General features: G+C 31.5%; 1 protein-coding gene across 1 annotated transcript; it reads right to left on the bottom strand.

The window, feature by feature from the left end:
• Positions 1-6,276: 6,276 nt before the first annotated feature.
• On the bottom strand, positions 6,277-7,918 carry LOC110606646 (probable galacturonosyltransferase-like 1). Its single transcript, XM_021745550.2, has one exon. It carries the CDS (start codon positions 7,786-7,788, stop codon positions 6,721-6,723), a length of 1,068 nt encoding a protein of 355 aa, XP_021601242.1. The 5' UTR covers positions 7,789-7,918; the 3' UTR covers positions 6,277-6,720.
• Between the last annotated feature and the right edge of the window lie 5,421 nt (positions 7,919-13,339).

Raw genomic sequence — 13,339 nt, 5'->3', positions numbered from 1 at the left:
ACTGAATGAAGTAGCTAATCACCCGATTCACTTGTTGGGCATAAGATCAATATAAGATTAGTGCAGCACAATGACCCAATAATAAAGTGGTAAAGATAAGACACAGAAAAAAGCTATGTGCAGTTTTATGTTCCTTTGTTTTTGAAGTTACAGCGGAAGCTAAAGCTCTGTAATTTATTGCTTGGAATGTTGAAGATTCCTTTAGGGCCATCATCATCTTAAGACTGTCATTATAATCATTTTCATTATGTTGTAATGCTAAATACTTGCTATATTATTGTGTATATATGTGTGTATATATATAGTTTACTTGTTATATTGTGGCCACAGATGATGTATCAAATGGAGTACATTCTAATTGAAAGAAGCAGGCTGTAAAGCATTAAAATATATATGTATATATATTATTATAGGCTGAAATTGCATAAAATGAGCACTTTTAAATTATATCTCTTTAGTTTCACGATGCTTGTCATTGACCCCACGAAAGAGAGACACAAATGACTTTCTGAACACTAACTAAACCTTTAGGCGTCATAGAGGAATACCTGATACCGATGCTACAAATAATCATAGAACATTTTTCTAAGATTGTTGTTAATGTATGCTGTATTTCAACAATACTTTCACATTCCACCCTGATATTTGGATTGTGTATATATATGTATATATAGAAAGTCAAACGTTAAATACCTTAATTATAATTTTTTAACTAAATTTAATAAATTTTCATTAGTGAAACATAGAAATGTCTTAAATAATAATAAAAAAAGCACATTTTGGTTATGTCTGAAAGACATTTTTCAATAATATTAATGATAAATTGAACCATAGAAGGTATTTGGTCCCACGACTAGACAGAAACCAAAAGCCGACCAAGAAAGGTGCATGTAGATGTTAAATTATCGGTATTATGATTACAAGAAAATCTTAGAACTAGTACAAGATCAAACGTGGAGCACTTTATGTATATATTTTGTAAGGTACGCTTTGTCTAAGGTATAGGAGGCTTCTAATGTAAGAACATGTAGATGCTGATGTTTCATCCTCTCTTTTGCATATAGTTGAATAATATATGTGATTATAGGAAATTTTTATTCTAATGAGATTTACATTTATGAGACATGAAATCCGGCCTATAAGAAACAAGAGTTTAACAGCTACGAAATAAACCTTTCTTCTAAGTACTGTATACATAGTTGATCTATCACTGTCAATTGAGATGCAATCCATAGTGACTTCCAGGAAAATTGATGGCCGTCACTATCTGAAGGCATAAAAAGTTTCAGAAAAAAGAAAAAAAAGGTTTAATGCCTTGGATTATCTTTGAATTCTCGAACTCGGTAAGTGTAAAACTCAATCAATTCTCATGATATTAATCCTTTTGATATTAAAGTCAATTCTCATGATATTTTTATAATTCTTGGCAGGTTAATATCAGCAGTGGTGTTATGCTTAATGGTTGAAAATTCCATGGCAAAAGGATAGCAGATCATGAAGTAAGTCTATAGTAATTTCACCTGGTCCTTTTTCTAATTATTTTTTAAAAAAAGCTTGGTCATGTATTTTTACTTTGGAAGCAAATATAAAATTAATTACTGCGGCATTTTGAAGCAAGATTTTCTTGAAATGATATAAATTGAAAACTACTTCATAAACTATGTTAAAGATGATTTCAAGTGGACTTTTCAGAGCGAGATTGCATAATGAAGCATAAAATTAGTTGTTAATTAAGATGTGATTCCCATTTGATATAATTTGATATGGGCATGAGTGGTCTCATTTTCCTCCCCCAACCACAATGTATTAAAATAATAAGCTGAAAGGTGTGCCTGCGTGCAAGACACAGCAACCTTTTATTTTTTAACTAAAGAACTTACCATAATGTACATATGTGTAAATTTCAAACGCATCAGATGGTTGGTTAGAAAGGTATGTTGCAGCTAATTGCAGTGTTTTCTTAGGATTTTAGGTAATTACATATGAAATAAGACAGTAAGTTGTGCCTTTTGCCTGGCTAGGAAGCATGAAACACGTCAGTCTATTCTGATTTGCCACCCCTGAAATATAATAGAATTCTGTAGCAATTGAAAATGAAAAACTGAGACTTGAATTGACCAGTTTTTTTTCTCTCTCTCTTTCATTGGTTAAACTGAAGTTGCTCAAATTATAAGACAAGGGTAGAGGGAAAGGTTATAAAAATAATGTAGATTTAGAATGAATCATGACAATAGAAATTACATAAATACAGATGGACCCTGATGTTGTATCTTGAAATTAAAGTTTTTGGACTTTATTAGACATGTGAAAGTGAAATTTAATAAGGATTATGTAAGAGATAAATGAGATAGCACCACGTGTCATGACTCATTAAAAATCATTAAACATAATTGAAGGAAGAGAAATCACTGCCATTCACTACATACATTACATGTGAAGCTGAATGGTGATATGTAACAGCATCATTACAAGAACTTGAACTGCAAGATGGTCCTTTAAAACTTTCTTAATTCTCTGAAAATGATTGTTCTAAACCCATTAAAGAAAACCCAAGTCTACTTGTTCAAACCAAAAGGGGGAATTGGTTAGAGGGAAGAAGACAGAAGAAGTATGGAATTTGAGGAGTGATGTTCGGAGATTCAGAGAATAAAATTTTTGTGTGTGTAAACTTGATCCTTTTAGGGGTATTTCTTTCCTTTTATTCTTTTCTTCTTGCTTGCCAGTGGCGCCTAACGGCCTTTCTGCTACAGTGATGTTTGTCTCTGTCAGGCGGGCCCGTATCATCAGTTGCCATATCTATGTTAGGCGGCCATTTAATTTTTTCCATTGCGCATGTAAATAGGGCTATGAAAGGACGGGACTTGCTCATCTCTCCCCATGTCTCCTTTTTGGGCCGATCTCTTCTTTACTGGGTTTGGGCTCGCAAACGACCTGACCTATCTTTCATGCTAAATCCTGGGTTGAAGCCACTGAACAGGCCTGTCTAGGGGCCTTTCGAGCTCAAGGTCTGGTCTGTTTTTGTGGACTCTGATTCAGTCTAAAGGTGTGCGAGACCCGATAGTTATTAAGGAGGAATTATACTGTACTCTTTGCAGCATACATTTCCTTAGTTTAAATATTGGATTTTACTCTCTATAAATAATAAAAACTTATCAAATGAATTAGGTTGTTTTGAGCTATTCGAGGAGTAGCTCAATCAAAGCTGATTAGGCTCGATTTGAGTCCAATCGAGACTTAAATCGATTTTTAAAATGAATCTAAAGGTTTGTATAATAAACGAATAAATTTAAAATTGCAGCTATTTAGTTTATTAAAATTTGAAAATTTATTTGATTAGTAGGTTCATGATTTAATTTAGAAATAATTTTATTTAACTAAGTTATTTAATTTTAAATTAATTATTTAATCTAAAATTTATTAAGATCATAAATAAATCATATTGTTCAAAATTTATTAAGCGATCGAAGTAGACTTGTCTTTTAATTGATATTCATTTAGAATTTGAAAAAGTCGATTTTGAGTTTAATTTGAATTCAAAAAATTTTGATGGATGTCAAACTCAATTATTCAAAACCACACTCACCTTATATCCTTGATTTTAATTTTGTACCGAATGGAATATTGTTTTTTAGTGCTCTCCATTATTATATAATTAGTCAACTTGAAGATCAAACTCTACTTATTTTTAGAACCTAACTCTATCTGTCTAGGCTTGAAGAGGAAGGAGCCAAATTCTCTGTAATAATACTAAACCTTTCTAACAGAGAAGTCTTTTGGAAGGAAGCCTAAAAATTGAAAATAACATTGATAATGCAATGTGTGAATAACTACTCATTTAATTAAATAATATAATATAATAATAAAATAAATATTAACTCATTCCTCCTTCTTCTTCTTCTTTCTCCTAAAATACGTAACTTCCTTTTTCATCTTTGCTTTTAAACCTTGTAGGCATGGAAGAATTAGGAAATTTGGTATGGTGTGAACTGATACTGAATGAAAGAGGCATAGGCTTACCTACTTTCAGATGGGTTGTCCTGTTTGCTTTATGCTTGATAGCTATATAAAAATATATATATATATATATATTACTTTAGATATTTTGAGGAATATAATTTTGAAGTTATTTAATAATAGAATAAGTTTAATATAAAGTTAAATTTAAAATATATTTTTAAATATTATATTGTTAATAATATTTTTCTCCTCAAACAACAATGTAAATAATTTTTAATAATCTCTTACGTCGAGGCTTAATTAAAAGTCAAACAAAAATCATATCGATATAAATTGAAATCAAAATCAATTAAAATTAAAATAAAAAATGTTTTAATCCCTTTAGACTTCAAACTAAAATTGCCGGTTAGGTCCGAACCAGACACTGGTCAGACGAACTGATTCAATAATTAAAGAAAGTGGAAAAAAGAAAATAAAAACAAAAACAAAAACAAAAAATGGGCATCCACGATGTCCTGGTTGCTTATGTAAACGCGCATTCCTTTAGAAAACGCGTTCTCTATGATTTTTCTTTGTTCCTTTTTCACTCATTTATCTGGAAAGTCTAAAGGAGAAGAATAATAATAATATCCTTTATACTATTTATTTATTTATTTATTTCATGTATTTAAAATTCAAGAAAAGGAATTTCTTTTCACCAAGTGGTGTACCATTCAGCCAATATAATTACTCTGTCGTATTCAAATTCCGTTGGCTTTCTGCTTTAAAAATTGGACTAAACTTACCAACCAAATCCATTCCAATTTCAACTCTATGTTCTAAGATTGAGATAAAGGGTTTCTTATCTCTATTAATATTCTCTTAAAACAAATCAATAAATTGTCTATTAAAAAATTGAACATAGTCTACTAATACCTATTATAATAATAATTATTATTTATTCCCGAGTTAGTAAATTAAATTTGTAAATTTAAATTCAAGTATGTTTGTCTTATTATTGTGTATATTGTCCGATGTGGTACAACGATATAGATGTACTTGAAATTAGATTTATTCAAGTTCTAGAATTTTTTTTTTTTTTTTTAAAATATGAATTATGGACTTTAACATTGTAAATCTCTTATATGAGTTAATTTCGAGTGTTTTTCTTTGTTTCTGTTTAGAAATTGAAATTAATGGTTTGATCTTATTTACTATTTTCTATCTTAGCCAAAGTTAATGGGATTGATGCATAAAAATACCTTATTGATATAACTGCTTATAAATATGACAATATGTAGGATATTGGAAAAATTACACTATTCAAACCTAAATTCGATTAATATTTTTAATATTTAAATTTATTTTTTATGCAAAAAGAAAAAGAATTGAGAGATAATACAGAAATAAAATGATAAAATAAGGGATGTGAGTGAAATTAAATCGAAAAGGAGGGAGATAAGTTAAGGGGCATATCTTCATATCCAAAGAGTTTGAGAACCGAAAAACAGAAAGTAGGGTACACATGCATAGACTTAGCTAATTTAGATTCTTCTTCAATGTCTGACACGCGTCACTCACACAGTTACCCACCCCTATGTCCCTATGTTCATTCCTTTGCCCTACCGACACTTTTTATTATTATTATTATTATTATTGTAATTCATTTTTTATTACTTCAAATTTTTATAAATTAAAAATTATGTATTCATACAGGGTGGCATGGCTATGGCATATTCAAAGTCGTTGCTCAGTTGACAATTTTAGTACTATTTTTACTAAATTCAGTTTTATATATATGTTTAAGAAAAACGATGATTTTGGGATCTAGAAATTCAAGAATTAATTCATTAATTGGGTATTCAATCTAATTAATTTTTATATTTGGTAAGCTTTTGGATTGGAAAAAATCTTCATCGACTAAAATTAATATATATAATATTATTTTTATTGGAGGTAATTATCAGCAAGAGCTGGCATGAACCATTCTATAGTATAGTATAGGAATGATTGATGAGAAAAGGCATTGCTCAGTTGGCAACTCTTCATTTCCCATTTAAATTATAGCATAGTTCAGAAGATATTCCTGGAATTTGTTTAATTTCAAAAGTAGTAAATGATATTAAAAAGGAAAAATAGTGCACAGCTCAAATATTACATACAGTAAAAAACAAGTACAAAAAAACATGTACGGTAAATGCAGTAGAGATAGATTTTAGTTGCAGGACCTAGAAATTTTCCAAGAAAAATATATATTAATTTTTATTTTAATTATACAAAATCATTAATTATTCATGCTTCCTGCTCCAAAAAAAAAAATCTATGTATAAAGCATCCATATAATTAATGATACATAACCATCGAATTTATATTAGGAAAAAAAAAAGGAATTACAGAAAATATTTAGATTATTCTTATTAAACAAAATAATGATTCATGAAACTACGCAAAACAGCTCTCTTTGATACAATTAATTGACCAGCTATGGCGGAAGTTCATGAATCCCCCCTTCTCTCTTTTCTGGGTTCTTCCTTATTTGAAAGGCAGTAAAATTTTTCCTTCTCTGTACCATTCAAGTGATGATAATTTCAACATTCTTCATAGATGTATATGAACACCTCTATAATCATCTACAGAAGAAACTTACCTAATTAAAACTTGGAAACTGTAACATATCTGTATATATATCATCTTCATCTGTTTCAGATCCCTCCCTCTTCTCTGTGCTGTGCCGACGGCCAGATTCCGGAAAGAGCAGCATATATAGGCTGTTTCTATATGTCTTCAAGAATCCAACGCAAAGGGAGTTTGCAAGAGATCGTATGGAGCCCATAGAGCATCCAAAGGACATGGCCGGTTAGCGTCGAGTCTAGCCCATGGCTTCCCTTTACCGCTCCAATGCAAGAGACTAACAGGACCCGGATGTAAATCCCTACAGAGACCTCTAAAATTATCACCGCCGAGCCCGTGCTGGTTCCACCGGTGATCAACAGGTACAATATTCCCTGCAAAAACCAGCAAGAATGGTGGCAAAGACCCCAGTTCGTATATTCTCATTCTCTTTTGCAGCTCCATCCATTCTTCGATCTTGGTAGTGTAGTCTCCTGCCCTCCATCGATCGAGATCGATGACCATAACTCCAGTATTAAAGTAACAAGCTTTTCTATCCGCAAATGTGAGTGATAGAGAAGGGTTAGACCAGAAAGTTGGTGTGAAATAAGAAGTGAAATTTGCATTGCAGTATTCAGGAGCTGCAAGAATAGTTTTTTCACCCAGTGGAGTAGCGGCGAGCTTTGCAATGTCATCGACGAGGACGAGGTCTGAGTCAAGGTAGACAACTCGGCGAACGCATAAAGGAAGGATATTGGCCAAGTAGCTTCGAGCATAATTTAATGGGCAATCTAGTGCAGAACGGATAGAGGTGGAGATGAGTCTTGACACGGACGAGTCATCGAATGTGTAAACTCGGAAATTGAGGTAAGGGAAGGAGGAGGAGATGGTGGTGCGCAGGAGAGAGGCGTTGGCAGAAGCAGAAGCTACGAAATGGAAGGCAACATTCTGGGGACAAGAGGAGTGTTGAAGAACAGAGAGAATTGCCGCCATGGAACCACGTATATATGCTGTATCTAGAGTCATTGCTACATGGACTGCTTGATCGGAGCAAAAGATGGTGCCTTCACCGTCCGATTCTGAATCACTCTCATCTTGATCAAAAGAAGGGCAATCTGGGGAGTTATAGAACTGTGGAGCTTCTTTGAACTGTTGAGTAATGGCGGTGGCGGTGGCATTGGTGGTTAAAAGGTGAGAGAAGAGGAGGAGGAGGAGGAGTTGAAGAGTGAGGAGTCTAAGCATTGGAGAGTTTTGGTTTCTTAGGTGAAGATGTTTGAGTTTTTATGTGGGTATGTAGATTTGGGTTAAGAGTTTAATTATTGAATTAGATTTAGTTTATTAGAAATGTAAAAATATATAGGTGGATGTATGGGTGAGCTTGGTCAACAATTCTTCAAAGCCATAGTTTGTTGAATGAATTTACATTGCTTGGAATTGTAGAAGGAAGATTTCAAGCCTTTTTGGGTAATGGGTCCCCCAAGTCTCCATCTCTCTCCTTTGCTTGCTGTCATTTTGAAAAGTGAAATCTCACATTTTCTCTCCAAATCTAAAATGACAGTTGCCTTTTCTCTTTTGTTTTTTTATTTTTAATCTCTCTCTACTATGGAGATTCAATTACAGTTTAACCTGTTACAAGCATTTGTGTTGGCTTTGATTCTGAAGAAAGAAAAGCAAATTGCACAGAAAAGATAAACCAGGAGACATCATTGCATGGTCCTGTACTAATATTTCACTTTTCATAATCTTTTCTAATAAGAGTTCACACTTGTAATTCAAAAAAGAAAGACTGTTTCTTTTTTATATTTTTAATATAAAAAAAAAACTTAATTATTAAATAATCAATGTATACTAAGTTAAAGGGGGGGTAGTTGATGCTTCACTCTACTTCCCCTTCAGATGGGTTGAACAATCGCCTTCTGGGAAAACTATGCTTCATCAATGCTTTAAATCCAAGTCTTCCATTAATTACTATTATTAATTCTTAATTCTTCCTTATGTATTATTATTCATGCTTATATATATTTCTTAGTAATTATCAATGAATTTTGTCAATTTGTTATTGGACCTTTCACTCCCTGCCAAACTACTGTCTGTAGAACATAAATTATATAATATTTACAATTATTATTAATTAAAATGTCAAAGATGCTCTAATTGGCCAAATTTAGCTTGAAAAATTGTAGAGTCAGCCAAAAATGTAAGACTAAAAAAGCAGGTTCTGGTGGCAAAACTAGGACACTCACCTACATTTTTATGGGTCAAAATCCATCGATTTTAAGAAAATTCAATTTTTCTAATCATTATTATTTATTTATTTATCATAATTAGGAATATACAGAAATGAAACTAGAGTAGATGGTAAACCACCAAACTTCAAATGTATGCAAATCTCACTTCCCTTTTCCTTTAAGCTATGTTTTATTACCACAATAATTAAATCATCAACTTTAAGTTATATATTATTTATAATAAAAAAATCGAACATCATTTCTAAAAGATAAAATGGAATGTACGGATTATTTTTCTCTTAAGAATTTTATCTCTTTTAATAGATTTGAACTACACAAATTCAAATTAGCTCATGGCATTAAAACAGCAAGAAAATTGGCCAGCCAAAGCCAAAGTGCACGAGCAGAGAGTCCTGCTCTACTCGCACAAAATCCTCACAGTAAACGCCTGCCAGCGAGAAAACGTCCAATTCTCCAATTCAGGAGCATAAAAGCATTGAATTTTGAATCCATTTGAAGCATAACCTTGTTAATTACAGGCCATACATGCTTATTCAATTGCAGCCGTCGACCAAAACTCCATAGTTCCACAACGTTTTCGCCACATTCACCTTGCCAACTTGATCTCTCTTAATCAGCTTCTCCTGCTCTCTGCGCATGACTTCCCAACGAATTGGCATCATTCATTGGACTCACATTTGTTTATATCTGATCAATTAATGAAATTAGAGTCGATTCTACACTTAAATTTAAATTAATAAAATTTTATTGAATAGTGTTTAGTAAAAATTTTTATAAAAAAATTGGTAAGAAAGTATTCCTTGAATTAGGTTATGTATTTCCTTTTCTTTTAATACATTGAATTTGAATTATTTTTCTTTATAGATTAATTTAAATTATTTATTGATATTGTTGTATAAATTTATTTTTCTAAATGTCTTAAATGTTAAAAATATGAAAAATATTAATATTAATTTAAAAATAATTTTTATAACAATGATAAAATTTTAATTACTTTGTGAATTTAATTTTTTTAATGTTTCAATGCAATAATCACAAGTAAAATGATATCTAACAGAGATGATGACATCTCATCCTGTTGAAGAAAATATACTAAAATCCTTTAAGAAAACAGAAATACATATGGTCTATTAGGTCCACCTCCTATCCTTCACTAATGCGAATGTAATATTGCCATCATTACAACATGTGAAGTAGTAGGCTTACATAATATTAATATTTTCGAAACTAAAATAAAATATAATATAATTTTGAACCTCCAACTACAAACTAATTTTAGCTACTCATTGCAGAGGAAAATTTAAAGAAGCTTCAAATGAGCAAAGCCAGCCAGGTTCATTGCTCTTTCCTCTCACGAAATTGCCCATCACTAGCATTTCAGCACAACCAATGCAGCTAACACCCTCATTCAAAAATTCCTAGGCGCCTTTATGGCATTTCAAGTATACATATGCATGGAAATTTTTTTATTTTTTTCTTTTTAAACAATTGGCTTCAATTGTGGTTTGATGACTATGAAATTTAAGGATTAATAAGATGGCAAGACATGTATGGATTTAAGGTTTTAGGATAATAAATGAGCTAATTTAGTAAACGGAGAGTAGTAATTGAGTTGGATATCAAACTTTTAAATAGTTTAAAATTGGAATTATAGAGGAAGTCATGAAATTAAAAAAACACCGAATCAAATCCATATACTTAATAATGGAAAAGGTATATGTACTTCTCGATATGAAAATTCATCTAATACCTGTAATTTCATAATGAATTGTTGTATTTATATTAGACACTTTTTAATCGGCTCATTTAATGTTGAATTCCTAATACACATTATGTTAGGACCGTTATTGCAAGTGAATTTAAAATTTTGTACGGATTTTAAATAAGTAGAGTTATAATCTGGAGAGGTGAGAGTTAAAAGTATCCAATTACATTTCAGTCTTTGATTTTGAAATTTTTTTATCTAAATTTTTAATAGCATGAACAAATTTAAAAGCTCCTTCCGATTCTAATTAATAAATTAGAGTAGTAATATATACATATCTTAATTTTAAAAGAGCCACATTTTATATACATCATAATTTAAACTCAATTTTAAAACCTATTCAATGACATGAAAGTCATTACTTACATGCATGGAATTTTAGTCACCGACATGTAACCCACGACCCCACAGTCATGAAAGTAATCAAAGTGTGGTTAAATGAGGGGCATGTGCTGATGACTTGCTGTATATGCTAAATTTATTACACTTTACTAAGTAATTCACGTCGGTGGTCAGTACAGAGATTGTACTCCTTGGGTCAAAGCTTTCACATTAATCTATTATCTGTTTGCTTTTTGAAGAAGAGTCTTCAGTATTTTCTCGGAATCTTCTTCATTATGTTTTATTTTGGTGACCATTTGTTTAATTTTCCATGTAGATCGTCTCATTCCAACCTTCTCATACGCTAAAAACTCTCTTCTTCAAGTCGTACAGTTTATTGACTGGCCTGTGTCATTACATCTACCAACATCCCTCAAGATTTTAAAAGAAAAAAAAATATCTAATTAAGACAAATTAGTCATACAAAAAAATTTTCATTATCACAAAAGAATTACATCGAAAATAATGTATTTGTCTCAAAAAAAGAAACCCTCTCCTGTAAATATAAACCATTCAGTTAGTTTCAGAACTATTATATGCATGTATAATAATTTTATTTTTTATTCACTTTAGTTCAATGGATATTAATGGGAAAACTTTGACACATGGGTACTTCTGGCTTGTTGATTGTATATTAGGACTTCATTGATCAAACTCAAATTATACAAACAATAATCCCTGTTTTAAAAATCATATGTAAAAAAATGTCACATATGGATTTTGCTAATTTTATATAAAATCCTATAAAAATAATAAAAATAATGAGCAAGACAAGAATCTTCAAAGGTGGCTAAATCTTTGGATCTTCTATACCTATTTTGATTATTCAGGAGCTAGTACTTGTGATGTAACGAAAAGGAGTTGAACCATTAATTCCACTAATAAGCTAAAAAACCAGGCTCCAAAAAAAAGAAAATTAACCTATATAAACCATATGATCCATAAACTGCATATCTACTTTTTTTTAAAAAAAAGAAAAGAAAAGAAAAGAAAAAGCTCCATACAAGATGAAAATTAAATCCAAATCCTTATTCATGAGGCAAAAAAACATTTAATAAATTAAAAGGGAGAAGCTACTGCTAGCAAAAACTGGCAACACCGCCACAAACAAAACCAAGAAACAATTCCACAGAAATGCGAGGGACTTTTCATGTAAAGAGAGAAAAAGGGGGGCAGTTAGACAATTTGAAAATTGTAATTGGAAAAGTTGAAAAAGTTAGAAGGAAAAAATTAAAATTTTAAACGTTGAAAAAAAAAAGCAATTCTTTAAACTAGATGTTGAAAAAATAAGTTAAAATATTATACTGTTGTTTTGAGTTTGATGATAAAAATACTAATTTTAAAATTTTTAATTAACGTATTTAAAATTATATTTAAACTTAAGAACGGTAAAATTAATATTAAATAGTCTTTGAAAAAAAAATCAACCGGACCTCTTGTGTATGTATTAAACAGGCCCATCGTGTGGTTTAACAATGGCCTCCAAGCTTTCGACAAAAAAACAAAAAAAACCAATGGCCTCCAAGCAAAGCATTATGGCATGCCATGGAGGGCCAACCATGTGCTCCCCATCCTCAGCAAACCGGCAAAAGTTGCGACTTAAGAATCAAGAACATGTTAGCTCCCACATAAATATAAGAAAAAATTGAGAGCCTTAATAAATATCCATTTTCAATTCAGAAAGCTATCTGCTTCAGCACTCTTTCTTTATTCATACAATTAATAAATGCAACGCAGTTTATTTATTTTGCTTTTTTCAAGCCAAAACAAAATAATCTCTTGAAATTTGAAAACTCCTATTGCCGCCGAGTTCTCCTATTCCATTCTTTTTCGATTGCATAAAGTAGGGAAATAAAAAGCAAAGGAACACAAAAGCTTCAACTACGAGTTTGCATGTTACCTGATGCCTCAATCTCAATCAAGCAACCCATGTGCTAAAAATAAAAATAGTTCTTCAGTTTCTCTTTTCTATATTTTCAGCATCAAGGGGCCACATCAGCAAGCATCTTCAAATTGGCAGTGGGTCAGGCCATTGAAGAACGCCCATTGATTGATTGCTCATCTGGAAAATCAATTTAGGACCACACATCTTGCGAAAGAAAAAGAAGCACATCGACAGTTCATGCTCCAAATATCTTCAGCAAACCTATACTAGTTTTCTTTAGGTCCTACAACCTTCAGTTATTGGCATTTCTTTGTAGTTCCCAATTCCACAAGTTCTGCTTCCAATTTGAAAGAAAGTAATGCGAATGCATCCATATAGCATGTCTTTTGGGGTTGAAGCCTCTTCGTTATATTCACCTCTACTGTGGCAAACTAACCAAGCCAAAAGTAGTAACCCCTCATGGCGTTACACAGCCTAGATCCACTATGCTTTGTTTCCTCTTTCGCTTGCCTT

Source organism: Manihot esculenta, chromosome 18 (genome assembly GCF_001659605.2).
Source record: "Manihot esculenta cultivar AM560-2 chromosome 18, M.esculenta_v8, whole genome shotgun sequence".
Classification (NCBI taxonomy): Eukaryota; Viridiplantae; Streptophyta; class Magnoliopsida; order Malpighiales; family Euphorbiaceae; genus Manihot; species Manihot esculenta.
The sequence above is the reverse complement of the archived record's forward strand: the minus strand, read 5'-3'. Positions and strand labels throughout refer to the sequence as shown.

What these genes read in the sequence shown, in the direction of transcription:
- LOC110606646 (XM_021745550.2), bottom strand. Translation starts at nt 7,788, where the DNA reads ATGCTTAGACTCCTCACTCTTCAACTCCTCCTCCTCCTCCTCTTCTCT.